General features: G+C 42.3%; 1 protein-coding gene across 2 annotated transcripts in view; it reads left to right on the top strand.

The window, feature by feature from the left end:
- Stx7 (syntaxin 7) overlaps positions 1-7,716 on the top strand; it is a 33,830-nt gene extending 26,114 nt beyond the window's left edge. For both annotated transcript variants that reach the window (XM_051164155.1, XM_051164156.1), the window contains exons 4-10: positions 609-702; positions 1,438-1,575; positions 2,341-2,393; positions 2,996-3,092; positions 4,311-4,383; positions 6,486-6,568; positions 7,258-7,716. In XM_051164155.1, the coding sequence (XP_051020112.1) occupies positions 609-702; positions 1,438-1,575; positions 2,341-2,393; positions 2,996-3,092; positions 4,311-4,383; positions 6,486-6,568; positions 7,258-7,350 (631 nt within the window). In that variant the 3' untranslated portion in view covers positions 7,351-7,716. The remainder of the gene's footprint in view (positions 1-608; positions 703-1,437; positions 1,576-2,340; positions 2,394-2,995; positions 3,093-4,310; positions 4,384-6,485; positions 6,569-7,257) is intronic.
- The last annotated feature ends 17,451 nt before the right edge of the window (positions 7,717-25,167 follow it).

Here is a 25,167-nt window from a genome sequence, read left to right as displayed (position 1 = left end):
GCGAAAATTTGTACTATCACCCCTTCTCCATCTTTGTGTTTATGGAGCGTAAGTATTCACATAAAGAAATAAGACGTACAAATGGACCTCACACCTGGGCACTGGACAAAGACAAATAGTCTTTCGCTCTCAGAGGCCCTCCCAGGAGAGACACAGGTAAGAGCTGTACACATTTCTAGTTCTCTAAGTTGGAAGGACCGGAGAGCCAGCCCTGTCCTGACCACACGCCCTTCTCACCGGGTCATTTGCATATGTAGATAATGATGCTGTGCTCTGACAGGTACCAGCAACTCAGGTTTGTTTCTCTAAGCTCGGTGACTCAGGGTGGGTGAAGACCCTACTATGTCATATTTTTTAGTATTTATTAAAAAAAAAAAAAAAACAGAACCTATAGATTTGGCGTGGCAGAAGAAATTGACAGCCAGTTCAGAAAACTGTGAGACCTTTCAGTTTATAGTTTGAATAAATATGTTGACAAAAACTAGTATTTCTACAACCATTTATCAAGGTTGATACCCTAGTGGCAGAGGTCTCCTTTGGCTATGACATGGCTCTGCTTTCTGTTTTTGTATTATTTATTTGCTTATTTATTTATCTTTTCACTGTAGGCAGCAGAAGCAACAGTATACTAATCAACTTGCGAAAGAAACAGATAAGTACATCAAAGAGTTTGGATCTCTGCCCACCACCCCCAGTGAACAGGTACCAGCACTCCAGACCCATGCTGTGAGGTGCTCAGTGTGACCAACATTAAATGCATGGTGCAACCTTTGAACTGGGGCACAACAAAGGAAGTTAGGCAGCAAAAAAAAAAAAAAAAAAAAAAAAAAAAAAAAATATATATATATATATATATATATATATATATATATATATATATATATATATATGAGATTAGTTACCAGACACAAAACTGTATTTAGTTGTTCAGGTAATATCATGTGCTTCCACAAAGCAGAAATGATTTCCATGTAGTTGCCCTGGCCCATAATTAGGTGCATGCTGAGAAAATGCCTCCTGTGCAATTGCTTCCTAGCTCTGCAGGACTGCCACCCCCCACCCCCTACCCGCCCCCGCCCCAGCCCCAGCATGCACACACTCAAGATGTGCCTGGGGGCATAGTTATTGTACTTGCTGCAAGTTATATATATGATATTTTATTTGCCTGAGAAATGGATTACATAAAATGAGCCTTAACTCCATGACCCCACTTACTAGCGGCTATGAAAGTGTAGGTGGGAACTTGTGCGGGGTTGGCCTTTTGCTCCAAGATCAAAGTGCAAGTGTTTGAGCATAGTGGAAATGTGCCTGAGAGTCCTTCAGAGAGTTTCTGTAACAGGAGAGGGAGTGACAATTTTAGGATCAAATCAAGAGGCAAGCAGTAGGGAAGCAACTGCCACAGATTTCAGCAGGCTTCTTTCTCTCCTGTCCCTCCAGCGTCAAAGAAAGATACAGAAAGACCGGTTAGTGGCGGAATTCACAACAACGCTGACAAACTTTCAGAAGGCCCAGAGGCAAGCTGCTGAGAGAGAGAAGGAGTTTGTGGCTCGAGTGAGAGCGAGTTCCAGAGTATCGGTAGGTGTTGTGCTGAGAAGCGTGTCTGCGTTTGCATCCTCCTGACGTGTACATCTGTAGAGGCCTGTGGCACCCTTAAGGGATCTCTGCTCCGGTTTTTAGAAATATAATGTTATATGTTGTAGCCACTCTTCATGGAACAATAGCAGAGTACAGACCATGTAAAGATAGAAAAACTTGTTTTGTCCTTCCCCTCCCCCCCAAAAAAAGGTTAGAGGTTGGTTTGAGGCTTGGTCTCAGGTGTGTGCCAGTATACAGAGTACCAAGGGATTCTGAGAATAGATATGGGCCTGGAAAAGAAAAATGAAAGAATGATCTAGAGTGAACCTTTGAGTTAATCTAGTTTTAAATTATCTCAGGAGCCACCATGAGTTGATGTTTTGCTCTTCAATGTAGAGGTCTCACAATGACATGGAATATTAGCTAGATGACATTTAGTATTTAACAAAAATTGTTTATTTGTATTTATTGTATAAATTATTATATTTATCCTTGTAAATGGTGAGTGAATCACCTCTTTGCCAGCTTAAGATATTATTTTGTCATTACTTAAGCAGTCGACCTAGAAAATAAGAAGAACTAAGCCATCCCTGTTCCCATTGCACACACCTATACATACGCTCACATACACGTACACACACATGCACATGTATGCACACACACATGAACATATACCCCCACAAAACACAGTAGACCATCCTAAGGGAAACTATGAGTCTTGTTTAATATTTCTCATTCTTTCTTTCTATCCTCTAAATTATTCAGGGTGGTTTTCCTGAAGACAACTCAAAAGAAAAGAATCTTGTATCTTGGGAAAGGTAAGAAATAAGAAAATGTTTGTAAATCAAAAGATAATTTTTGAAGTTTTATATGTTACAGTCTGAAAATCAGAATGAAAACTTTTATTGTATTATAGCACACATAGCCTACTATTCATAAACTGAAATAGTAGATTTGGGAGAGATTAAATATTTATAAAGTATTTGTTATATGATGTGTAAATAGATCATACAAATAAACTTACTTAGAATAAAATATTCTTATGTGAAGTTACCAGGTATAACTTTTAATAAATAAGTCTAAACCTATATATGATGAAATCATGAATAGAATGAAAATGGGATAAAATATGTATTTATTCCCAGAAGTTTTTATTTATTTATTGAGGCTTTGTGGAGTCAGGGTCTCACTATGTTGTTCAGGCTAGCCTGGGATTCACTGTGTAGCCCGGACTGGCCTTAAGTTCCAGATCCTTTGGCTTCAACTAATGAGCACCGGAGTTGCAGGCATGTACCAGTGTGCCTACTTATTTCAGCACTTTTTAAAAGAGCAATATTCTGATCTTGAGGATCAAACTATCCCATTCAGTAAGCGTGTCTTAAATGGTAAATAAATCTTCTTTCTGTATTTGTTTTGATAGCCAAACACAGCCTCAGGTGCAGGTCCAAGATGAGGAAATCACAGAGGATGACCTCCGCCTTATTCACGAGCGAGAATCTTCAATCAGGCAGCTGGAAGTAAGCCTCCCGTAGCCATGGCTGGCCACTGCTCCAGTCTGAGTTCCTGTTCACACACCTGGAGGATGCTGAGGAAAAAGACTCCAGGGACATCTGTCAGTTTAGTGAAATATCTAGTATAGAATTCACAATAATTCCTGTTAAAGACACTATTGGTGCTAGGGCAAGGGAAGCCATTTTCCTTCCACATTGTTAAGTCATATACAGTTCTCTTTAGCATTGAGAAAACGCCGCTCTAGAAACACACGTCTGTCTGGAGAGTCTGGGTAGCTTCCTGCAGCATATGCACCATCCCTCCATGAGCAAGACTTTTACAACAGCAGTCATAGAACTGTGAAATTTTTAAGGGTATCTATGGCATCCCAGAGATGAAGGATTTGTTAATTGTAGTTCTTGTGGAGCTGAACTAGCTCCTAGAATGTGGGCTATAATAGTTACCAGTGGCTGCAGTTCACTGAAGGTCTCTCCTGTGCCAAGGCGCCCTGGGAACTGCGTTGTCTCTTTTCGTTCCATCCTTGTAAAAGCTCTTTAAACTTGCCTTATCATTATTATTGACATTTTACAGATGGGGAAACTAAGGCCACGATAGATAGGCAAACTTCCTTACACACTTACATAAAAAAAAAAGACTCTTTAATTGGGGAAAATAAACAGGTATATACTGAGGAGAAGCAAAGTTATAAAATTTCCTTATCCAACAAATTTATGATTTGTTTACCCACTAATGATGTTTATAATTTCACTGTGATCTCTCTGTTGGATCTTCCAAATTTATTAAGGTGAGGCTTGAAATTTATACATAATGTTTTGTTCGTTGAAGTTGTCAAGTTAATGGGTAAATCTGTACTGAAATATAGGAACATTCGTGTTCTTCTAAGCAAATATTGCTTGTGACAAGAGAAATTATCACGTTGAGCTTAATCCTCCATGTTCTTCCTCAGTTTCCATCCTGGATCACTTGCTATAGACAATGTCACAGATCTGCTTTGGACGACTAGTGGCCATCCAGAGGCTCCAATTAGGATGGCTTGTAGTAGCGTATTTTTCTGATGGTCCTAAAATTTATGTATTACTTCTAAATGCCTGCTTATATATGTATGAGTGGGTGTAAATGTGTTTGTTTCCTTTCTTTCTGTTTTTATTTAATTTCCTCATTTGTGGGAGTGGGGACTGAATTTCTAATAATGCATAACAATGTGTGCTTTTTTTTTCTCTTAGGCTGATATTATGGACATCAATGAAATATTTAAAGACCTGGGAATGATGATTCATGAACAAGGAGATGTGATTGGTAAGTCTTGCTTATGTGGACTGTGAGGTGGGAGCAAGTTACCTGCAGCTCAATTGCAACAGATTTCTCAGCCTTTTCTGTTTCTTGGGGCTCCTATGGAATCCAAACCTTAGTTTCTACAATCAGAACACAGTTCTTGCTACTCTCTGCATTCCTGCCAATAGAAGCTTCTCTTGCTTCAGAAGCTCGAAGCTTAATCAGTGCCTCCTGATGCTGAGCTCATAAGGCCCCATGTGGCATCCAACCGCTTTCCAGGGCTTGAGTTTCAGTTTTATCCAAATCTAGTGTTCCCTATGCTGAGGAGTCGGTGAACTCATGTTATTTGTAATTATGTATGCATCCATCCTCGTTTTATGGGAAATAGTTAACTATTTGCCTGGTCCTTTGTTCTACCAATTACCAAATGGTTTTTGATAGATTAGTATAGCTCATTGAGATGCTAGGGTCTGAGACCCTTGGCATTAAAGCTTTAGGGTTGATATGTAACCATGGAAGTGGGTGAGTAGTAGATGAGGTCATTAAAAAAGAAAGTATGGGAGCTGGAGGGAGAGTTCAGTGGGTAAGACCACTCGCTATGCACGAGGATCTGAGATCAGGTGCCTGTGAAAGGAGAGCTGGATGTGACAACACATGTTTGTAACCCCAGGACTATGAAGTACAAAGGCTGGATCTTTGAGGTTTGCCCCCTGCCTAGCTTCCAATTCAGCAAGAGACCCTGTCTTGATGGAATAAGGTGGAGAGTGATGGCGCAGGACACCTGGCATCCTCTTTTGGCCTCTGTGCACACAGATGTGTGCACTCACACATGTGTGCATATACCATATTCACATTCCCACACATGTACATGCATGAGCATGTGCACAGAACACACACACACACACACACACATGCACAGACACACACACACACACACACACTATGGTAGGGCTGGAGAGATGGCTCAGTTAGTAAAACAGGTTGCTACACAAGCCACGAGGACCTGAGTTTGGATCCCTAGCACTTACATAAGCAGACTGAATATAATATGGGTGCATGTTGCCTTAGTCTTAATCCTAGAACCGAAGCGGCAGAAACAGGGGTATCCCTGGAGGCCACTAACCAGTTAGTCCTGCTGAATTAATGAGTTTAGTGAGAGGCTCTATGTCAAAAAGTAGTGAGGGAGACATCTAAGGAAGAAACCAGATTGTTAGCCCCTGGCCTCCACATCCATGTGCACACATACAGAGGGTGTGGTAGATATGTACAGACCAAGGCGTAGTTAGAAGGGCTCTCCATTTTATAATGCAGTCACCAGCTATGACAATAAGAGAAGCATTGAAAAGAACATCACTGAGTCAAAGGCCAAAACATTCAAGACATGAAGAAGCTATGGGGTCTCTGGATGTCTGCTGCCAAAGAAGGCGAGAAGAACGTGACAGACTGGCCTTGGAAACCTGTAGGGAGGGTGTCCGCTCCTGAAAATCAGTGTCTGTCCTACCCTCAGGGTAGAGCCGAGTGGGCTGCCACCTTCTGAATGCCCTTGGGCCCTGGGTAAGGCAGGTGGTAGAAACCGAGTGAATTAAAGTTATTCTGACTGTGAGGTTGGCCACTGTGCCACGCAAAGCAGGGAGAGTCCTGTACTTCTGTGAATGGTTTGAGGTGAGTTGTGCTTACAGCAGCAGATGCAAAGCCGAGGAACACTGAGGACTAGGATTATTAAGTGAACACACAGGACTGAGCTTTTGTGTCGTCAGCTCATCCTTTGCTCCTGAGGAGACTGTGTTTTTGAGAAGTTGACATGGTCTTTTTTTTTCCTATGAGATGATGATAGTCTTTGGGGTTGGACAGAAGGGGGGTCTATCTGTTTTGGTCTTGAGACAGTGTAAGCTCTGAGGCTAGAAGCTGACAGGTGCTTGTGCTGGCGCTGACCCGGTACCTACAAAATGACAGATTGTGTCCAGGTGGAGCTGGAGAGGATGATGATGGCTCTTTGCGTATACATTTGTATATTGTTTGGGCTGTGTCTTTTTCTTAAATGTCTGCTGGATGAAATTTAGTGAGTTAGCACTGGAGCACCAGCTTGTGTTTAACGATTCTCTGTGTGTGTGCGTTTTGTTTTAAAGACAGCATAGAAGCCAATGTAGAAAGCGCAGAGGTTCATGTTCAGCAGGCAAACCAGCAGCTGTCAAGAGCAGCAGATTATCAGGTAACATTAACGCTAATACATCTCCTTAGTAGCTTGAAGTGTTGACTTAGAGGGTAAGTACATCATGAGTTTGAAGTGGCTGCCTGGGACAGTTATCACAGCAACGCTTCGGGTGTGGCTACACTGACGTACATCTTTTTAGCCAAGCATCTCTGACCTTTACACAGAGTGGGTTCTGTGGACAGAGAAACAGCTCAGGACAAGAGCCTAGGGAGAAAGGCTTTAATGAGCATAAAGGTGGGATCAATGCTGGGGGTTCTGGGGCGCTGACGAGGGCTGGGTTTACACAACAGCAGGGACTCCCAGGTACGAACACAGCCATTCACAGCCTTCTGGATGAAACCGTGTCAGTTTCTCCCACTGAAGACAAAATCGGCATGTTTTAACAACTCGAGTCTTTCTAGACAAAGTCAGCGTGTTTTAACAACTCGAGTCTTTCTAGAGCTCTCTACCTCTGTCACGGTCCCTGAAGCGCTCCTTGAATTATAACAGTATCTCAAGAAAAAATAGTTTTGAAAACCAAAACCAAAGCAAAACACCACGTGTGTTGTAGAGGTTTCTAAGAAGAAACACCTCAGCCCCGAATAGGTCAGCAAACAAGTCACTAAACTGAAATGAGCTACTTTCAGCTGTGATGGAGTCAGTCGCCTCACTGAATCTGTCACTGTGTCTTGTTCTTGCTTCTGCAGCGCAAATCCAGAAAAACCCTTTGCATCATCATTTTTATCCTCGTTGTCGGCATTGTGATCATCTGTCTCATCGTATGGGGACTGAAAGGCTAAGTCGTGAAGGAGCAGGCGGCTGCATGGCGCATTCTCATGAGCAGTTACTGTTACCATTATTTTAAGGCTGTTTGTGTAAAGGACGGTCCCATATTTTTGTCGTTTTTATTGGGGGGAGGAGGTTCTTTTGGATTCAATCTAATATTTTCTAATACCGAAGGCTTTACTAAATATCGTTGCAGGCAAAACTCCCACGTTTTTGCAGTTCAATGACCAATGGTTTTTCCTCATATTGTATATGCCTCTTGTTTGTAATTTATTTATATGGTTTGGCTGAGTTTGGGGAATTATTTGACTGGTGTGTGTCCTCTGCCTGCACCTATGTCATGGTGAGCATGTGGTACATGATTGTGCTATCTTATTTTTAAAAAATCAAGTTTAAGTTTGGTTTGTCCAGCAAATATTCTCAATAACAAAATCTTAACATACCTGTTTGTGGGACATTGTATGCCCTGTGGTCCACAGCAGTCAGATCACGGCTGATCTTTCATTATTGGATTGTTGTTATCTTCTGTGAGTAGCGTCGGTGAGTCATTTCCCAGTGTGTATATATGCACTTGCTGTAGATTGCATGGTGAAATAGGAAGGAGAGGTTGTATTTACACATGGTCTACTTAACCCCCGGTGTGTACTAGGGTAAATAGAGTTACTGTACTGTTTGGTGTCAGTTGAAGGAAGTGTCTGAACGATCCATACCAACATCTGTTCTGTTTAGATGCAAAAGATGCCAGTTTCTTACTACACTCACTAATCATTGCCATACTGTCTGGTTTTGTGGGCTGTTATTTACTTTCCCTTGTTTTCTACAGGACACTGATTAGACGTGTATCTTTGGATCCTATCTTCACAAAGTAATGTTCCCACAGTTACAAATTTGGTGTTTAATTTTTATACTTAATTTTTGACACTTAAATTTTAGGGTTTACTTAGAGTGCCATTTTTTTTTAAAAACCGTCTTTCATTAGAATAGGAATCAGATGTCTGCCAATGAACTTGTGGTTTGTTTTTTTTTTTTAAATCAATGTTTTAACCTACTAATCTGAACACTGTAAAAGGGGTTATCTTAGTTTATTGTTTGTGTTTTATAATGTTCTTACATAGCAGTTTGCTAGTGAAGGTGTTTCGTGTGGCAGGATCTGAAACTTCTAAATGGGAACAAGTGAAATATTAACTACGTAATTGTATCTTTGCAAGCAGAATAAAGATGATTTCGGAGATGTCTGATAATCCTGATTCCCGAGGACTCTTTCTGGGAAGTCAGGCTTCCCTCACCCTCACTGGTGAGGGAGGCACATGCACTGTGGCGGGACACTCTCTGGATCTCTGGATCTCTGGTTAACGTTTTTAATTTTGTAGTATCAAAAGAGTTATTCACTAATAAGTAGAAGTTGCTTCACATCTCAGCAGAACTTAATTTTTTATTTATTATTTTATTTATTTTACATCCTATTTTAATTTCCCCTCCCTCCCCCACCTCTTTTTTTTTTTTTTTTTTTTTCTTTCTTTCTTTCTATAAAAGTGACAGTAGAAAACATTTCTGTGAGAGATTGGAATGTTGAGGTTTTCTAGTCCCAGGTTCAGACTGTTTTCCTGATGAGGAGTAGGCTATATAAGGAGAATTGACACAGATGCTGCCAGGTCAGTCCCAGCCCACCAGGCCTGGTCCCACAAGGTCTTCACAAGGTCTTCTGCTCCAGACATCCCCATAGCATGTACTGCATCAAACAGCGCACTGCCATCTCATAGCTAAAGGAAACTTCCAGTGGCATCTACAAAACCGCTCTGTGCCCAGCTCTCCTTATTAACAAGTGTGTTCTCATGCCAGTCACATTCATTTACTCCTATTCCCTTCATGGTGGGTGACTGGGTCATGACTTAGCAACTTTACTTAAAATTCAATCTTAAATTATTATTTTTGCTGGGTCAGTGATCAGGTATCTGCCACAGGAGCTTTAGTTGCTTGTGGAGAGAATGTGACCTTGCCTTAGGCTGGGCCCAAGGTGGAAACAGTCTTGGGATGCTTGACCCCACTGAGACTTTGTCTCTACAAACTGATAAAGACCTTAGACTCAGAGAGAGGAAGTTTCAGCCCAAGACAAAATACAGGCTCCTGGGGCTCCATCTCCACCCGGGTATTGTATTGCAAAAAAGACCATAGATTAGAAGACATTGGGGAACTGGAGTGAGAGAGATCAGAGGTTCCTGCTGGATGGAGTCTGAGAATCTGGTGGCGGGCAGCAAGCTCCGTGGATTCCTCCACTGATGGTGTGGCTTCTTCTGTCTGATAGAGGATCTGCTAGACTCCTGAGAATTACGCCAGACGATTTGCCCCGTGGAACTGATACCCAGAAGGTTTTATTCTTGTTCTCCTTAATCTCCTTTCCCTCCTGCTTAGGGTAGTCAGGTTGTAAAAGAGGCACATTCCTTTAATAAATTCATAATAAAGTAGAATTGTTAAGGAATCAGAGCTAACAGTTGCTCATATTCTCTTAAAAAGCAGTAATTTGAGGAAACTTTTACAAAGATATTTAGAACAGAAAACGTATTTTTATTCAAGAAATTGAAATGCAAAACTTAACAGAATAGCTAAGTGAGAACAAAAGCATCAAGTTTCTGTCAAGTCAGTTTTAGAATTGAAAAAACATTGTTTTTGGAAATTTTTTCTTTATTATTGAGAATTTCATAAACTATACAATGAAATATGGTCATATTTGTCCTCTCTATCTCCCTCCTTGAACTTTTCAACACTCTTCTTCAACACTCTCCCACGCTGACTTTATATATATTTTTTATTATTACTCATCTTTAATTTTTATAGCTCACTAAGATCAGTTAGTGCTGTTTATGTGTGAGCAAGTGTGAAGCTATCCGTGAGCACGGGAACTCTATCCAGGACCACATCCTTAAAAAAGATTACCCCCGCCACACACACCCCAAGCAGCTATAAAGTGCCCTTAGCTTCTCGGTAAGGGGTGGGAGTGGAGGGCATCCACTCTACCTGTGGCCTGGAGGTTTGGCTGGCTTGATCATACACTGCAGGTCTTCTGCAGGTGTTCCCAGCTGTTGTGAGGTCATGAGTGTGACAGGCATTTCACAGCATTCCTCCCCATCCTCCATCTTGTACGAATCACTTTATACAGGGAAATAAAGTGAGAGAGTTTTGTGACTGCGTCTGAATCTAGTTCTTACTGAAGAATTTTCCACACTGGGTGCCATGTTGTTCAGTGCTGAGAGGAACTGAATGGCAATCTAATGACAAGCATTTAGTGTGGCAGAGACATGATTTTGCAGGACAGTTGCTAGTAAAAGAATAACTGGTTAGCTGGTTGGTGGTGGCGCACGCCTTTAATCCCAGCACTCAGGGAGGCAGAGGCAGGTGGATCACTATGAACTCAAAGCCAGCTTGGTCTACAAAGTGAGTCCAAGGTGGCCAAGGCTACACAGAGAAACCCTGTCTTGAAAAACAAGAACAAACAACAAACTGTTCCATTTGAGTATAGTGCAGTGTTTCTCAGTGGGAATGGCGTGTTCTCTTACAGATATGGGCTCAAGACAGGGCCCATGATGGAATGGCGCGTCATGTGCACTGTCTGGAGGAGCATGTGACAACCAGAACAGCATCCAAGGCAGGGACCACTCACTTTATATCCTGATGATGCCCACACTGGGCCAGTTAGTGTCCTCACTGCTTTTGATTAAAGTGCCCCAGTTCTGTAACCAGAGTGTTTTGAGTACCAATCTCTTTAGATAAATCTATAATGAAAACAGGGTGACTTGGTTCACTTTGGGCCCGTGAGTCAGATGCATGCCTTTAGCAAAGACAAACAAACAATAAACCCACTCACAATAGTTTGAAGCTTGTATAGTTTTCGTTCCCTTGTGCAGAAAATTGAAGTCCATGATGAAAAATGAAAACTGCGGGAAGAAAAAGAAAGCACCATGTCTAAAAGATGCATTTGATTTGGGCTTTCAGTGGGCAGTGGGTAAGCCACTCCTTGGCGCTGTCCTTGCTGCTGAAGAAAGTGATGGCTTTTCTCCACACCTAACAAGAAGATGTGTATTTGTTAGGGCAGCAGCAGCCAGCAGTTTCTTTCTTCTTCACCTCCGTGTTTTCTTCCCTACTTCCATCCCCACAGTAGCTTCTTAATAAATACTTGACTATTTGTCATTTATTTGGGGTCAGCTTTTTTGCCACGCTATTACCCATTGTCTGGGCATAAAGATTATGAATGAACCAAAGGAATTAGTCTTCTCACAGACAGCACATATTTGATATTCCACATATAAAAAGTACTTACTATGGGCCCTGGGAATGGAGCTCAGTTGGTATTGTGCTTGTGGCATATACAAGGCTCCAGGCTCAGTCGTCAGCACTCCATAAAGCAGTCTGGGAAGTAGAGGCAGGAGGATGAGAGTCCAAGGCCATCTTCCTCTAAGGTGAGTTCAAGGTCAGCATGGGCTAAACTTTGTGTATCATAAGAAAATGGAATAAATAAAATAAAAAAGAAGAAAAGTTATGTGGGAAAGGAAGAGGGAGTGTGCGAGGCTGGATTGACTTTGGGGCCACTGGACACTTAGACAATTGGCCACCACTCTAAGGACTGGTCTTTCCTGTTGATGCTATTTCTCCCTCACAAAGTGACTGGACTTTATTTTCTTTCCTCAGAAGGCCTCTAGAAAAATCAAGTTTTGTAGACAGAATCTGTTTTGATGGTCCACCTAAAAAGTCACCAAGGGGGGTGCTGATGGCTGTGACTGGCTCAGAGTATCTTGAATGTCAGGCCCCACATTTATGAGACATTGACAGAGTTAAGTGCTTCCAGTAGAGGGCAGAGCTATACAAAGAAGGGAGGGAGCAAGGGGAATTTGGAGTCTACTCCAGCAATACACCCTCAACCAAAGGCACTGAGCATCCTCTTTGCAAAATAACCCACAAAATGTGTTATAGTGAACTTTACTGCACCCCTCCATGGTGGGTGGGTGGTGTTTTATTTTGCCTTTAATGACAAGGGGATGTTGAAGCAAGCCCTCGGCGAGGCTGTAATCCCCTGCTTGAAATCCTGGCACTTGGGGAGTGAAGGCAGGAGGGACAGGGGTTTCATACCAGCCTCCACTGGTTACACAGCAAGATCCAAGCTAGTTTGGGCTACCTGTAACCCTGCAGTGGTTGGGAAAGGAAGAGAAGCAAGGAGAGTGAAGACTCACCTGAGAGCTGACATAATTTCCTGTAATTCAGATACATGCACCAATGTGCTGATTTAACCCATTATCTTGGAGATCATTTTGACACACACACACACACACACACACACACACACACACACTAACCAGGGAGCATTATTATCCAAATAATCCTACCTCCAAACACTGAAATGGAGCCACATAGCCGATGTTGTTGCTTCTGGCAGGGTCTTAAGAAGTCAAGTCACTTAGTTACTCAGAGTGGGTTCCCGTAGGTTGTGGAGTTATGGCATTTTTTTCTTGTGAGTGGTAGAAGGCAAAACCAGGTTTCCTGTGTGGGCCCTCCCATGCATAACACCCCTACTTGTTTTCCAGGGAGGCTTCTAGACCTGAACCAGGTCTTTAAATAAACTTGAAAGAGCATTAATTCCCACTTGGGCCAACCCAAAGTACAAATTTTTAAGTGTTTACTGTAAGTACTGCTACACAGTAGTTGGTCACTAGGGAAGCTATGGGCATGAGAAGAAAGCTGAGATGAACCCACTTATCCTTGGCTGAGATATACCGAGACCCGCTTTCACTTCAGAAAGCCTGCTTTGTGTCAGTGATTTAGCAGTAGAACAGAAATACTAAACTTTGACCAAAAAATAAAAAATATAAAAAAGTCCTAGAAGTTAGGATCTAACCCAAGTAACATGAAAGATGTATTCTTTTTAAAAATTTGAATCACTAAAGACTTAGAGGTGACAGCGTCTATGTCCAAGCCAATCTTTCTGTTAGTAGGATCCAGGAATAACAAGGCATGTTTTAGTGAGGTTTAAGCTGTTGTCCATGATGTCATGTAACTGGAACTGCCATAGCATGTAGCCCTTGTGGTTGACATTTTAAATTTTGTTTCTTAGGAGACTCATCCCAGGATAACATACTGAGTCAACCAGCATTTTCTTTGTGACATGATATAGTTCCATAGTGTGGATTTGCCCTGTCTTATTTACCTGCTGAGGATGTCAGACCAGTTCTGTGTTATTATGAATGAAATAGCTATATACATGAATATGTAGGTTTTATATCAGTCTAATTTTTTTATGGAATAAATTCCTACAGTGCAATTGTTAGGTCATGTGCCAGTTGAGTAGGTTTTTTTTTTTTTAACTGTTATTCTTTTCAATGTGAATGTGTGATCTGCCTGTGTATATGTGTGTGTGCGCCACATGCACATGCACATGGAAGCCAGAATATAATGTTTGAGCTCCTGGAACCGAAGTTACAGATGGTTGTGAGCCACCACGTGGGTCCTGGGAATTAAGTCCAGATCCTCTGAAAGAGCAGCAAGTATATTAACCACAGAGCAATTTCTCTGGCCCCTGAATAGATCGTTTTTAAGAAAATGTGAAAATCACTGGTTGCCACTGTAGATGCCCCTTTTAATTTCACCAGGTGTGGGAATGAGCCGGTTTCTTCCTGCCTTCACACCATAGTGCTATTTGTCTTTATTTCAGTCCTTCTAACAGGTATGTAATGCTGACTGACCATTGTTTACATTGCATTGACTCATGTGGAACATCCTGTGTCCTATGTTTCTTGCCAACAACAGTCCTTCTGTAGCAGCACATTTCTTCCGCTCTTTCCATTTCTTATAAGTAAGCTTAGTTTTTAAAACATGTATTTGCAAGGTAGCCCTTTGCTAGATATATGGCTTGTACTGGCTGGTTTAGTATCAACTTGACATGAGTTAGTGTCATCAGAGAGGAAGGAGCCTCATTGGAGGAAATGCCTTCATGAGATCCAGCTGTAAGGCATTTTCTCAGTTAGTGATCAATGGGAGAGGGCCTAGCCCATGGTGGGTGGGGCCATCCCTGGGCAGGTGGGCCTGGGTTCTATAAGAAAGCAGGCTGAGCAAGCCAGGAGGAGCAATCCAGTAAGCAGCACTCCTCCATGGCCTCTGCATCAACTCCTGCCTCCAGGTTCCTGCCCTGCTTGTGTTCCTGTTTCGACTTCCTTTGGTGATGAACGGCAATATGGAAGTGTAAGCCAAGTAAATCCTTTCCTCCCCAACATGCTTTTTAGTCATGGTGTTTTCCTGCAGCAACAGAAACCCTCAGACACAGCTCATGGATTTTTTCCCCCAGTCCGTGGCTTACCTTCTCATCCTCTCAACTCCACCTTTTGCAGAGTAAAAGATTTTAATTCTGATGAAATCCCACTTATTACTTTTTTATTTGCTACTCATGTTTCTGGTACTAAGAACTGTCTGCCTAGTGCTAGGCTCCAAAAGTTTTCTCTTTTGTGTTTATGAGTTATATATCTTTGTATTAACTTTAAGTACTGATGCATTTTGAGTTAATTTTGCATAAAGTTGACACTTGGATCAAGATTCATTTCTTTGCTTGTTGATGTCCAGTAGCACCAGGGCTGTGTTTGTATAAAACATTATCTTTCCCACTCCTCTGTCAATATCAGTTAGTCAAGAATGAGGTAGAGGACGCAGTTTATTGGGGGTGGGGGTGGGGCAGGGGGTCTGCCACTTGGACATCTGTTATGACCCGCTGAGCTCTGACTCTACATCTGCACCAATGCCAACAGTCTTGATTACTGCAATTTAGAAGTCCTGAAATTAAGTAGAGATGTTACCTCCACTTTATCTTTCCTTTCTGAGACTATCCATTCTTACCTTCAGTGTCTCGCTATGTGGTGGCTGCTCTGGTTATCACGTTTTATGTATAGATATCTTCAGTGTCCCCATCTTGCCAGCTGTAGCCACGAACAGACAGAGCATTGTCAATTGTATCTCTGGTCTGTTCCTGGGCCTGCTGTAAGTATTTCCTCTGTCCACTTTCAGAACCATACTAAGGTCATAGTTTTTATTCAACCATCAAACACAGGTTAGAAGTCTTTTTAAAAAGAAGGAATGTGGTGATATTTCCTCATATTCTTCCTGGTACCCCAAACTCCTTCAGTTATCATTTCTGCTTTGCAAACTTCCTTCGACCTATAATTGTTACTGTTGTCATTGCTCTGTTAACATTCAACTCTGTAAGCTTCTCTCCATCGCTGTCTGCGCTTTCCTTTCATTGCTGGATGACCCATGGTTTTCACTAAACATAGAATTCAAGGTTAATAATTCTTTTGTCCACTTGGGAGGCAGAGGCAGGTGGATTGCTGTGAGTTCAAGGCCAGCCTGGTCTACAGGGTAAGTCCAGGATAGTCAATGCTATACAGAGAAACCCTGTCTCGAAAAAAAATTTTTTTTTCTTTTGTCCCAGTAGTTGGTAAGTATTGGCCTGCTCTCTTTCCTTTTTTTCTTAGCTTCCATGACTCCTCCTAAGAAACTCATCAGTTTTCACATTTTCCCTTATAAATAGGCTATCGAATTTGTCTATTTCTTTCTTTCTTTTTTCTTTAGTTTTCAAATGCTTAAGCTTGAACATGGTTGTGTGATCTGGTGGCATTTTGGAACTTACGGTGTTTGAGAGTTTTCAGCTTATCTGTGCATTTATGTCTTTGGGGGAATTTGGGGCCGTCATTTCTTAAGGTCCTTTCAAAATGGCCCCTTGTCCTCTTCTTGGCACTCTCTTATGAATGCCAGGTTCTAACTTAGCGCTACAGGTCTCTAAGGTCTTAACTGTGAAACATGTGTATCCAGGTGGGGATAAATATGAAAGACAGGAGGCTAAAAAGGGCCCTCAAGCCCATGAGGAATGGCTCTCAGGGACAGCGTGGGGATGCCAACAGAACAAAGGAAAAATGACAGAGACAAAGGAAAGGGAGACTGGGGAAGTCAGCAATAAATAATAAGATCACAGAACCAGACTTGACTCAATTAACTCATAAAGACTCCTGTGCTCCAAAATTAGAGAATGCCCATTTCCTTCAAGCTTTCCTGGAAGGCTTAAGAGCAATGTGTGTACAGCCCCTGCTTTCAGAAAGATTTCTTTAAAGATATGCAAAAGACATCAAATATCATGTACATAAAATCAGTCTTTTCTTAAAATTTGTGTAAATAATGTTAATTGGTTAAATAACAACCTAGTCAGTTAATTAACATTCACTTAATTTAAGGCATTTCTTTTACACAATATATATCTTAGGGGCTCTTCTTTTCTCCTTCTCCTCCTTCTCCTCCTCTCCTGCTCTTTCTCCTTCTCCTCTTCTACAGATTTTAAAGACTGAACAACGTCATCACGTAAAAGCATATCCAGCCACAGTCCCTCTGTGTCTCTTCCTGCTAACAGGGTGAGGAATGGAGGAGGTGCAGAGAGACGACAGGGTTGAGAGGCCAGACTTCCCTTTCCACTCTACTCCCACAGCTGCAGCACCCAGCTGTGGGTCAGAAAAGATACTGGGCACTAGGTCAGGTGTATTTAACTATCACAGGACCAGGCACCCAAAGAGTGGAAGCATGATTCGTGTGTTACAGACAGGGTTTCTCTGTGTAGCCTTGACTGTACTGGACTTGCTTTGTAGACCAGGCTGGCCTTATCTGCCTGGCTTTGCCTTCTTGAGTGCTGGGATTATGGGTGTGTGCCACCATGCCTGGCTAGCTTAAACAAAAATACGGTGTTAAATGTCATAGTAATCCTTTTAGTGTTTTCTTCTTAACAACGTAAAGAAGATTTGCTTTACAACTTAACACATGTGGGCTAAACATAACAGATTACTCTGTCAGTATTCCTTGGTGGCCCATTCAGCACCCACAGCATGCTTGTCTGCTTCGTTTCTCTTGCATGTGTGTGAGTGCGTGGGTACATATGAGTGAGTGTTCACCCATAAGTGAATGCCCATGCACATAGGTGTGGGTGCCTGTGGAGGCCAGACGTCAACCTTTGAGCATCTTCCTTGACCTTTCTCCACCTGTGTACTGAGAGGCAGGGTCCCTCAGAACCCAGAGTTCTTGCATTAGGACTAGCCAGCTTGCTCTGAGAGTCACCATTCTCTGTCTCTGGAGCGGTGGGCTCTTAGGCTACCACCATGCCATGTGACGGGCCTGCCTGTAGATTCACATGGGTGCTGGGATACAAATTCCACCCTCACGTTTCTCTCTAAGCCATCTCCACGGCCACTGCTTGTCAGTTCATCCTAACTGCCAAGATGGCAGAAGCGGCTTCATTTGAACCAGCCAGCTTTCTCATATGTATCTTGTCTCCCTGAGGTTCGGAGATAGGCAGTTTATGACTTTTCCTCCAACCTGTGGTTAAAATTGGGTGAGATGTAGAAGAGCGTCCTCTGCTGGTGAAGCTAGACCCTAAGGAATCACTTTCATCTTCAGATGAAAAGAAGTCGCCTAGACAAAGGCACGTGCGTAGAGTCCTTCCTTCCGTTATTCACTCAGAAGGCATTTGCTGGAAGCTTCCTGAATGCTGGGCCCTGAAAGTTGGATCGAAATCTCGTTCAGTAGTTTTTCTAACACTGGCACAAATAAAATAATTGATAGTTTTTCATACTTAAATCAGAAATGAGTATCTCTTAAAATCTCGCCCTTGTTTCTAGGGAGACTTGTTTTCCCAACCAGGAATTTTAGTTCCAGAAGGAAAATAAGACAATGAAAACAATGCACAAAAGGTTCTTTTCAAACCTTTCCAGCTGACGGTCTTCCTGCTCTGCTCACCATGATGCCGAGAGGCCTCAGGAACACAAATGGTGCTGTGTTCACACTAAGTACTTGACCCAGGGAGGATGAATGACCAGACCCACTTCACCATATGATTATAAGGGTCAGGTGGTTTAAAAAGAAATTATAATCTGAATCGAGACAGGGATGAACAGGGTTGCTGTTGAGCTGCTGATCAGCAAATGAGCATAACCCTGTGAGGAGAGGCTGGCGTCGGGAAAAACTGCCTGTTCTCGGGCAAAGCTCCCGCAATATAAATAGTGGTAAGAAAGCTGGAGTTCATCTGTGGTGCGTCTGCCCTCCGCGTTTACAGCTGTTTGGGGCCTGTGTTGAGGATTTTTAAAATCCCAAACACTGTAAAGTTCATGATGATGACTCCACTTATAATTCAAATGGGAACTTTTTTTTTTTTCAAAATGTTACAAAACTCAACAGGAATACCGACAACATTCAAATGATCTTTCCTTGTTTCAAAATAATAAATAGAGTTAAGTGTTCTTGGTTATTTCTCAGTCCTCCGTTTTGTGGGCACCCTCAAATGATTACTTACTTTACTGCCTAATTTAGCAATGATTGCTTCACAACATCTACATGGAGAGGAACTTGATCACTGTCTTAGTTAGGCTTTCTATTGTTCTGCAGAGACACCATTAACATGGCAACTCTTATAAAGAAAAGCATTTAACTGGGGCCGGCCTACAGGGTCAGTGGTTTAGCCCATTATCATCATGGCAGGAAGCATGGCTGCATGCAGGCAGATGTGCCACACCAGATGTAGCTTGAGTGTATGAGACCCCAAAGCCCACCATCCCTAAATGACTGACGCACTTCTTCCAGCAAGGCCACACCTACTTAACAAGGCCACCACCTCCTACTAGTGCCACTCCTTCTGGGCCTGTAGGGACCAGTTACATTCAAACTACCACAGTCTCTTTCATGGGACGTGCCCCTTGGGCTAGAGTCCAGATATAAGTGAGTATATACCATTTGACTCTTTCTGCTTCTGCGTTAACTCACCCATTAAGATCATTTCTAGTTCAATCCATTTGTCCACAAATTTCGGGAAGTCCTTGTTTTTAATAGCTGAGTAGTATTCCATAGTGTAAATGTACCACAGTTTCTTTATTCATTCTTCTACTGAGGGACACTTAGGCTTAGGCTGTTTCCATGTCCTGGCTATTATGAATAAGGCTGCTATGAACATGGTTGAGCATATGTCCTTGTTGTGTGCTGGTGCATCTTCCAAGGAGTGGAATAGCTGGGTCTTGAGGAAACCTTATTCCCAGTTTTCTGATATAGCACCAGATAGATTTCCAAAGTGGCTGTACTAGATTGCATTCCCACCAGCAATGAAGGAGTGTTCCTCTTTCTCCACATCCTCGCCAGCATGTGGTGTCACTTGAATTTTTGATCTTAGTCTTCCCTTACCAGGAAAGTGGGATAGAGGGGAGGATATCCTATTGGGACTCCAGTGAGAGAAGTATGGGAGAATGGGGAAATAGAAGGATACAGAGGGTCTTAGAAACCTACAAGAAGAACATTATGACAGGTGGATTTGGGTCCAGGGGTTCTGCTCAAACTATGGCACCAGCCAAGGACAATACATGCAGTAAACTTCAAACCCTTAACCAGATATAGCCAATGGACAGAACAGTCTCCACAGTTGAATGGAGAGTGGAGAGTGGGGACTGACTTTCATACAAACTTGGGTGCTCCATATTTGACCAAGTCCCTTTGATGGGGAGGCCTGGTGGCACTCAGAGGAAGGATAGCAGGCTACCAAGAAGACCAAGAAGAGACTTGATACCTTATGAGTATATACAGGGGGAGGAGGTCCCCCCCCAGTCACAGTCATAGGGGAGGGGAGTAGGGGGTAAGTGGGAGGGAGGGAGGAATGGGAGGATAACAATTGAGATGTAATATGAATTAATCATCATCATCATCATCATCTACCACAATCGCTTATGGGAAGCAATATGTTTTGGCTTGGGCTCCTCAGGGCTTATTGTATTTAACAGATCTAGTAAGGAGCACCCTTTAGCCCTAAATACATCATTCTTTTACAGGATGATGAAGTCATATGGGCTTAGAAAACAACAACAATGTAGACATTTCCATTGCTGTCACAAAACACCTGAGATAAACTACCTTAAAGAAGAAAAGACTTCTTTTTGGCTCACAGTTTCAAAGGACCAGTCCTTTGTCATTTGAGCCAATCTCTTTGTACCTAAGACAGGCTGGCAATCAGGGTAGGGAACACATGGACCAAAGCTGCCTACAACATGGTGGTTGCAAAACTCTGAGAGAAACAAGTAAGAAGCCAAGGCCCCTGTATGTTAAAGAGTGGGAATAGCCTATAATATTTTGGAAATCTCTTGGACAAACTTGGCCAGCATTCCTAGCTCTAACTCTTTACACAGGTGTATATAAAACCTGGAGTAACTGCCCTTGCTTTTTATTCTCTAGGGGGAGCATTTTGCTGGAACCCTGATTCTTGGCACCTTACTCCTGCTCCCTTTAACCTGTGGCACCTTTGCACTCTTCTCCGGAGCCTATCCACCACAAGAAGAGGCCTGAGAAACTGGCAATGTCGGGGGAAGGGCAGTAACAGTCACTAAGGCAGTCCTTTTAGGAAATGACCACCTCCACAGCCCTCTCATGACATTTGACAGCAGTCTCTCCCCATCTGAACCAATGCAGGAAAAAAAAAAAAAAAAGAAAGAAAGAAAGAAAACAAAAAAAACCTACCTGAATGAAAATGTCTCTATGAAGCCCATCTCTGTGTGTATTGAATATATGCCAACAGTTTTTTTAAGTCTCTTGTGTCATAGGGTAAAAAAAAAGTACTTTTTTTTTTTTTTTTGTCTTTTAATTTGTTAGAAACGCTTGGAAGATTTATATCACTCCCAGAAAAGAAAGATTTTCTTGTGTTCCCATTGAGTTTTTTATTCAGCAACACCTGAGTTTTAAGATAATTCCAATTTGTCCTTCAAAGTATAGTTTCTCTAGGAAAGAGTTATTATTAATTAGCTGTTACAATAAAACAAATGTATTAACAGAAAAAAACTCTGATGTGGATTTTATACATTTTAGGGACATAATTAAAAAAAAAAAAAACATTAAAAAATCAGGATAATGCTGGGATGACGCAAACCTGTATCCTACCCAGTCACTGGGAAGCTGAAGCAGGAGACTTCCAAGTGGGATGTGAATCTGGGCTACACAATAAGCACCACACAAGCCAGTGCCTGTGTCCAGGTGTGGGGGTGCGTGTTGCTGTAGCAGGTGAGCTTCCACTATAGGTACCGCATGCAAATGCAAGTGCAAATTCTTATTCACTGAGATCTGCAACCTGTGGGCAGACACTCACCAAACAGCGCATGGCTCAGGGAACTAAATGGTTGGCTAAAGATCAGATTTCCTTATCTCTATCTTTTTTAACATGCTTAGAGAAACTCTTAACATAATACCCGGAGATGAAATGAATTCTTGTTTTTCGCTTCCCCAAGCTATATTCCTGGGCGCCTTTCATGGCCTTTACTTCAGGTCCATCTGCTCCCAGTGCCCTCCTGAGAGGTGGAAACACCTAGGCTTTGTGACATCTGTTCATGTTGTGGGTGTTCAAATGTCAACGCGTTATGTCACGGTGGGGTTGAAGTCCTCACGCGTCACATGAGTCCATGGTCTTTAAAATGATAGTGTAGCAGCTTTTAAAGAGGGTTTGACTCACAAGGTACAGGAATGGCGTAGCTGCTTGCACACACAGGAATGCATAAAGGAATGCACACACAAAGCTTTATCTAGCAATGAAGGAGAATGAAATTATGTCACTTGAAGCTAAAAGGATTGTGGTTTGAATAAAAATGGCCCTTATATGCTCATGTATTTGAATGGTTAATCACCAGGGCACATCAATATTTAAAAGGGTTATAAGAGTTAGGAGCTGTGACCTCGGTGGAGGATGTATGTATGCCTATACCATGTCCAGTCTCTCTTCTTCTCTTCTGACGGATTGGGATATAGGTCTCACACACTGCCCCAGTTCTTGCCTGCACGCTACCATGCTCCCCACCATGATGATAGTGGACAAAAAGCCTTAATACTTTCTTTCACAAGAGTTGCCTTGCCTGTGCAGTCCCTTCACAGCAAAAGAACGGTGACTAGGACAAGGACGGAACTTCAGATCATCACGTTAAGCAAAAGAAGCCAGACTCAGACAGACAGACTCAGATGGACAGACTCAGACAATAAACGTCCTTTCTCTCATACATGGAATCTAGTCAGAGGGGACACTGTTATGAGGAAGGACCAGGAATAAAGGAAGGGGACCAAGAAAGGTAAAAAGGAACAGAAATTTGTATTATTTATCATGTAGGATCTAGCTCTCTCTCGGTCTCTCTGTGTCTCTCTCTCTGTCTCTCTGTCTCTCTGTCTCTGTCTCTGTCTCTCTCTCTCTCTCTCTCTCTCTCTCTCTCTCTCTGTGTGTGTGTGTGTGTGTGTGTGTGTGTGTGTGTGTGTGTGTCACAAAGGCAGAAAGGGGAATATTTGGTTTGTTTGTTTTCTTCAAGACAGTGTTTCTCTGTGTAGCCTTGGCTGTCCTGAACTCACTTTGTAAACCAGGCTGGCCTCGAACTCACAGCAATCCACCTGCCTGTGCCTCCCGAGTGCTGGGATTAAAGACATGTGTCACCACACCCAGCTCCGAGAGGGGAGTATTTGGAAGAATGAAGGGGAGCAGTGCAAGGTGAACAGAAACACAATATAGTCATTTATATATGAGCATGTCATGTCATACTGAAGCCATAGTTTAAACTTATGCTCAACACCTTGATCAGAACAGAGCACATGGCTCCCTTTGCTTCAGACGGGAACTCTTTCTGTAGAACAAGCCTTCCTGTGCTTGGCATAGGAAAAGAGCACTTTCTCTTCTGAGCTTCAGGGGAGAGCTCACTAGAGTTAGGCAGACTACAGGTTCAGTGGGAAATATCAGCAAGTACCAGACCCTGCTTTCTATCTGAAGGCCCCTGTGTAGCAGTAGTCATCAGGCACTGGGTTACACTGGCTGTGCTTGTTCCAGGCCCTTGGAAGTGTGCTTCAGGATGCTGTGGGTGTATGTGGCTCCTGCTACTTTTAGCTGTGCTTACAGAGATGCTTTTACAATCTTCGGGGTGTAATCTGAGGAGACTTGCTTTAACTGGCCTATAGTTTTGAGGGTATTCGTGTGGTATCGGGGTTCTCGAACATTCACGTTTAAAGGATGAATGACTCTGAAACAGAGTTTCAAGTATACTGTCACAAGCTTGAAACACAGAATGGCATGTTTGCTTGATCTCAGTTAGAAAACTTACTGTTTAAACATTGAATAGTCCACATTACTTGGCATCTTTGAGTCAGTTGACCAGAGGCAAAATCAAGACAGGTGCAACAGATATTCCACAGAGGGAAAGTCAGTGAGATTGATCTAGGGGATTTTACGTCTAATATCATTTATCACTGATAAATGACGGATACCTTGGGTACTTAAAGCAGCCCAAGCATAAGATGCTACAAGCTGTCAAATGTTCATATAATTTAGAAAGAAGAGAGAAAATCTGGTGTTCCCTGTTTCCAGCCACATATTTGGTTTAAAATCGTTTTGTGAAGTGGCAGTTACTATTTCATTTGCCTCTGTTTGAACAGAGAATGCGACTGAGCAGCAACTTTTGGCATTTGGAAATCAACACTGTTTACATTTAAGACAATCTGCTAGATGTTTTTTAACATCTAGATTTATAAACACTTGAGCAAATTGTGCTGTCTGTTCATTGTACTGGCCTTCAATTCCATTTTTCCTAAACTCAGTAACTATAACAGTATAAATGAATCCATCTGGCCATGGAAGGCAAAGATCATAATTCCCATTCATTTTATGCTTAAGTTCAAAGATGAAAGATGATTTTAGAAGTTAACATAAAGGTTAAAAAAAAATACTAAGTTCATGGTCATGTGCAACCAACTGAAAGATTATATACAGGACACTCAAAGAAAGAAAATGTATGCCTTTTAGTCAGTTAATCCATCAACTTTCCAACATAAAAGGTGGCATCGAATATATACAACAGAGAGCATTATGCATGCAAATGTTTCGCCACCTGGCCAGAGGATGTTTAAAAGGTTAAACAGAAGGAGAGTTATTTCAGTTAGAGTGTGAGTTTCATGCTTATACTTTGAAATTTTACCCTTTGGCTTTCTGCAGTCCCCCAGACTGTTGAGTTGGTGATTTCCAGTTAGTTGACATATATTTTATTGTTTTCAGTTTTGAGAGAATAGATGAGGTACTTGAATCAACACACGCATGCCTCGTGCAATCGTGTGCTGGGTTCCCATATCAGTGGTGTTTCTCTTTTCCATGATAAAGTCCCTGCCCACAGCAAGCTAAGGGTGGAAGAACTTAGTTTGGCTCACAGTGTGAAGAGTACAGTCAGCCTGTCATGGCAGAGAAGTCACGGGCAGCAGGTGGCTCCCCGGTGGCAGGAGAATTCAGCAGCAACTTCCTACCTCCTCACTTGTTGGCAGAACAGGAAGCAGGGACAAGACAGGAAGTGGATCTGGACAATAAATCTCGAGGTTTCAGTGATTAACTTCCTCCTTTGAGGGTCCAATACCTGAAGGTTCCACAACAGTGACAACAGCGGAGGACCAAGTGCCCAAAACACACTAGCTTGTGAGACATATCTCACATTCAAACTATAACAGCTCCCAACCAAGAAGAGTGGCCACAGGTTACAGTGTCCATGGGATGCGTACATGAACAGACATTAGGTACTCCCAGGCATTGGAGAGAGCACCAACTCCCTTATCTTGTACTGGAAAATTTCCCAGGAAGCAAAAATAATCTGGAGCTGCTCTTAATATTATGTTTGGTAGAAGGAGTTCAGAAAGTTAAAGACTCGGTTGTTTTCATATAAGGGCTTGGAGTTCTGCTTGAACGTGATCCTGTCTTGCAGCCATTTCCACACTTAATAATGAACACCATTCTTCCTTGCCCT

Source organism: Acomys russatus, chromosome 21, assembly GCF_903995435.1.
Source record: "Acomys russatus chromosome 21, mAcoRus1.1, whole genome shotgun sequence".
Classification (NCBI taxonomy): domain Eukaryota; kingdom Metazoa; phylum Chordata; class Mammalia; order Rodentia; family Muridae; genus Acomys; species Acomys russatus.
The sequence above is the reverse complement of the archived record's forward strand: the minus strand, read 5'-3'. Positions and strand labels throughout refer to the sequence as shown.